Here is a 3646-nt window from a genome sequence, read left to right on the forward strand (position 1 = left end):
CTGCAGTCTCTGCCTTGGTGTGTGTTTTTCCTGGGCCCTGTATCTTGTTCCTGCATCCTATTCCTGTTCCTGTCTTGTTGCTGACCCTGCCTGATCTGGACCTCTGCTGACTTCTCCTGCTCTGACCCCGGCTCGTTCCTGACCATCCCTCTGCCTGACCCTCTGTACCACGCTGCCCGCTACCTACTGAACCTGGCTTGTGACCCCGACCATTCTCCGCTTGCTCCCCCTGTACCTACCTGCCCGATTGATATTGACCCGGCCTGCCTGACGACGCTTGCATTGTATGTACAGTTATCTGTGGGTGGTTGGTTTGGTTTGTTTGCACTGTGTTATGTTTTAGTATTGCACTGCGTTTATGTTTGTATTGTTAGTGTTAATAAATTATATTTATAACATAACTGAAGTCTGCGTTTCCCTGCGTCAGTCACACACCTCTGGTCATACCCGGGAGCCCTGACAGGGCGTGGCATGTGGGTGAATTTGTGACACATTGATCATGTCAGACGGGGATCCTGTCCCTACACTAGCCATTCACATAAAGTGTGCCAAACCCAAAAGCTGGAGTCTTAAATAGGTTCTGCTTCTGCCTGACCCAAGATGGTCGCTAGGATCACATGGGGCACCAATGTCCAATCAGACAAATATCTCCCTGTGACTGCAGGAAGTCATAGAGGAACCAAGTTCCTCACAACTTCCTTCCCCTTCTGCATTGCCACTTCAGTCAAGCGCCACCTGCAGTGGGGAGTACAGACTGCACCTGCCTAGATGGGGTGACTACCACCATTACTCTCTGCATGTTGGGGTGTTGGTGCAATAATGAAGACATGTTTTGGGGGTACACAGGCTGCAGTATACGCAGTGTATAGTGTGAACTCAGACTCTATAGAACCGAATCCCTTTTCAGCATCATGTAGTCACCTCCACTTCCCATCTCAATGCACTTAGTGCTCCTCACGTCTCCCCACATCCGTCTTTCCCTCGTTCTCTGTCCTGCAATGTTGGGAGGTGCGATTATCATGACTACTGCAAATAAAAGCTTCTTCCTCCTGTACTCTGATCTCCGTGTCCTATAATACTCACCCAGTACAGCCTCACCCTGTGTAGGAGGGTGTCACCCCTCCTCCACTGCATTCCTCTCGGTGTCAGAGACTTTCAGTTTCGTTTCTCTTCTGCTCTCAGCGATGGCGTCTTCTGCTTTGAGAGCTGAGCTGGAATGTTCCGTCTGTCTGAACATTTATACCGATCCTGTGACCCTGAAATGTGGACACAACTTCTGCCGGCTCTGTATTGATCGTGTGCTGGATACACAGGAGGGATCCAGAGGATATTCCTGTCCTGAATGCAGAGACAAGTTTCCGGGTCGTCCTACACTGGAGAAGAACATGAAACTACGTAACATAGCGGAGAACTTCTCATCTGCTCAGCCAGGTCAGGAGGACTCCAAGGTCTTCTGTACTTACTGTGTGGAGTCTCCTGTACCTGCTGTTAGATCCTGTCTACACTGTGAGGTTTCTCTGTGTGATAAACACCTGAAAGTCCACAAAAAGTCCCCAGAACACATCTTATGTGACCCCACCTTGTCCATGGAGAGCAGGAAATGCTCCGTCCATAAGGAAGTCTTGAAGTATTTCTGCACTGAGGATGAGACCTGTATCTGTGTGTCTTGTTGTCTGATTGGAGAACACACAGGACATAAGATGGTGTCACTGGATGGGGCTTCTGAGAAGAAGAAGGAGACACTGAGGAACGTTCTGCAGAAACTTCTGACAAAGAGAGAGGAGATGGAGGAAAGAGTCCAGAGTCTGCAGGAACACAGAAGGAAAGTAGAAGAAGAAGAAGCTGGTGACACTGAGAGAGTCACTGCCCTGTTTATAGACCTCAGGAGACGTCTGGAAGACCTGGAGAAGAGAGTCCTGAGGGACATCTCCGGGAGGGCAGAGCGGGTCTCCATCTTCATCCGGGATCTGGAAATAAAGAAGGAGGAGCTGTCCAGGAAGATGCGTGACATTGAGGAGATGTGTAACATGACGGATCCACTGACTGTCCTACAGGAATCAGACACAGGTGACTTGTGTTATACTGAGGATGGAGATGATGAGGACAGAGAGAGACATGAGGAACTCCTCCATGATGGAGGGGGGCTGGATGTGGCGGGGGTCTTACACACAGGTTTATCTGATATAATAACAGGGGGAAATGTATCCTTCTATATACAGGAACCTGCAGACATATTACTGGATGGAAACACAGCTGGTAATGATCTACAGATATCAGATGACGGGAAAACTGTATCCAGGTCAGATATAGACCAGAATTGTCCAGAAACACCAGAGAGATTTCAAGATTGTCCTCAGGTGATGAGCAGTCAGAGGTTCTCCTCAGGGAGACATTACTGGGAAGTGGATGTCGGGGGGTCAGAGAGCTGGACAGTCGGGATGTGTTACCCCAGTATAGACCGGAGAGGAGGGGGGTCAGAGATTGGATGGAATAACAAGTCCTGGGGTTTGGACAGGGAAGGTGATCAGTATGCAGTGATACATGATTATGATGAGACCCCATTACCCCCCAATCCCTCCAGTAACAGAGTCAGGATATATCTGGATTATGAGGCCGGGCGGATCTCCTTCTATGATCTGTGTGACCCGATCCGACACCTCCACACCTTCACCACCACCTTCACTGAGCCCCTCCATGCTGGGGTATATGTATGGGAAGGTTGTATAAAGATAGGTGGGGGGAGGGGGGGGGGATGTGAGAACTCCGCCCACAGTCTGTTGATGTCAGATGAAGAATTGGAATTAATTTTATATTCACCCAATAGTATATAGAGGTGGGCGGGGCTTCCTGAAAGTTTTTGTATTATAAATAAATGTGAGATTTCTCCCTCTGTCACCGATCTCTGTGATTGGGTGGAATTTCTGTCCAATTACTGGAGTCACAATAACATTGGTCCTAATGGTCAGCGATGATGCAATCTATCTATCCATTGACAATCTGACAAATTACTTAATTTTTAAGTTATCACAGTGTATGACACCAGACATCTCCTCTCTGCCCCTCCCCCTCCTCTCTGCCCCTCCCCTCATGTGGTCCCTCTGTGTGCGGTGGCACCATGATCAGTCATAGAGGGTGCGGTGCAGTCACTGTGATGGGATAGGATGGGATCTCCTTTCCACTCTTCCCCTCCCCCTACTCTTTGTCCCTCCCCCCACTTGGTCCCTCTGTATGGGGTATGAGACATAGAGGGTGGGGTGTGGTCACTGTGATGGGATAGGATGAAGCTACCCCCCCCCCTCTTCTCTCTGTCCATCCCCCTGCTTCCTGCCCCTCCCCCATGTAGCCCCTCTGTGTGGGGTGGAACCATGATCAGACATAGAGGGTGGGGTGCGGTCACTGTGATGGGTTAGGATGAGGTCACCTCTCCTCCCTCTTCTCTCTGCCCCTCCCCCTCCTCCATACAATCTATACTACAAAGAGATGGAAATAAATGTAACAATCTGAGAGGAAATATATGAAGACGTCTTCTACAGATTTACTACTGAAAGAAATAATCTGATGTACCAGAGAGCCCAGACTGTGTTTCTTAGTCCCCGGTCACAGCGGTGCGACTCGTCATGTGAGTTGATAGTTTCTCATCACATGA

The 3646-nt window shown here is 49.4% G+C and overlaps 1 protein-coding gene across 1 annotated transcript; it reads left to right on the forward strand.

Annotated features, from left to right (window-relative positions):
• The first annotated feature begins 1184 nt into the window (after window positions 1-1184).
• Window positions 1185-2831, forward strand: LOC149441600 (E3 ubiquitin-protein ligase TRIM11-like). Its single transcript, XM_089657136.1, has one exon. It carries the CDS (start codon window positions 1185-1187, stop codon window positions 2829-2831), a length of 1647 nt encoding a protein of 548 aa, XP_089513262.1.
• The last annotated feature ends 815 nt before the right edge of the window (window positions 2832-3646 follow it).

This window comes from Staurois parvus, unplaced genomic scaffold, assembly GCF_062004578.1.
Source record: "Staurois parvus isolate SC_StPar_1 unplaced genomic scaffold, SC_StPar_1.0 ptg000966l, whole genome shotgun sequence".
Lineage (NCBI taxonomy): Eukaryota > Metazoa > Chordata > Amphibia > Anura > Ranidae > Staurois > Staurois parvus.

Coding starts and splice junctions, on each gene's coding strand:
- LOC149441600 (XM_089657136.1), top strand. CDS start 1,185: ATGGCGTCTTCTGCTTTGAGAGCTGAGCTGGAATGTTCCGTCTGTCTG.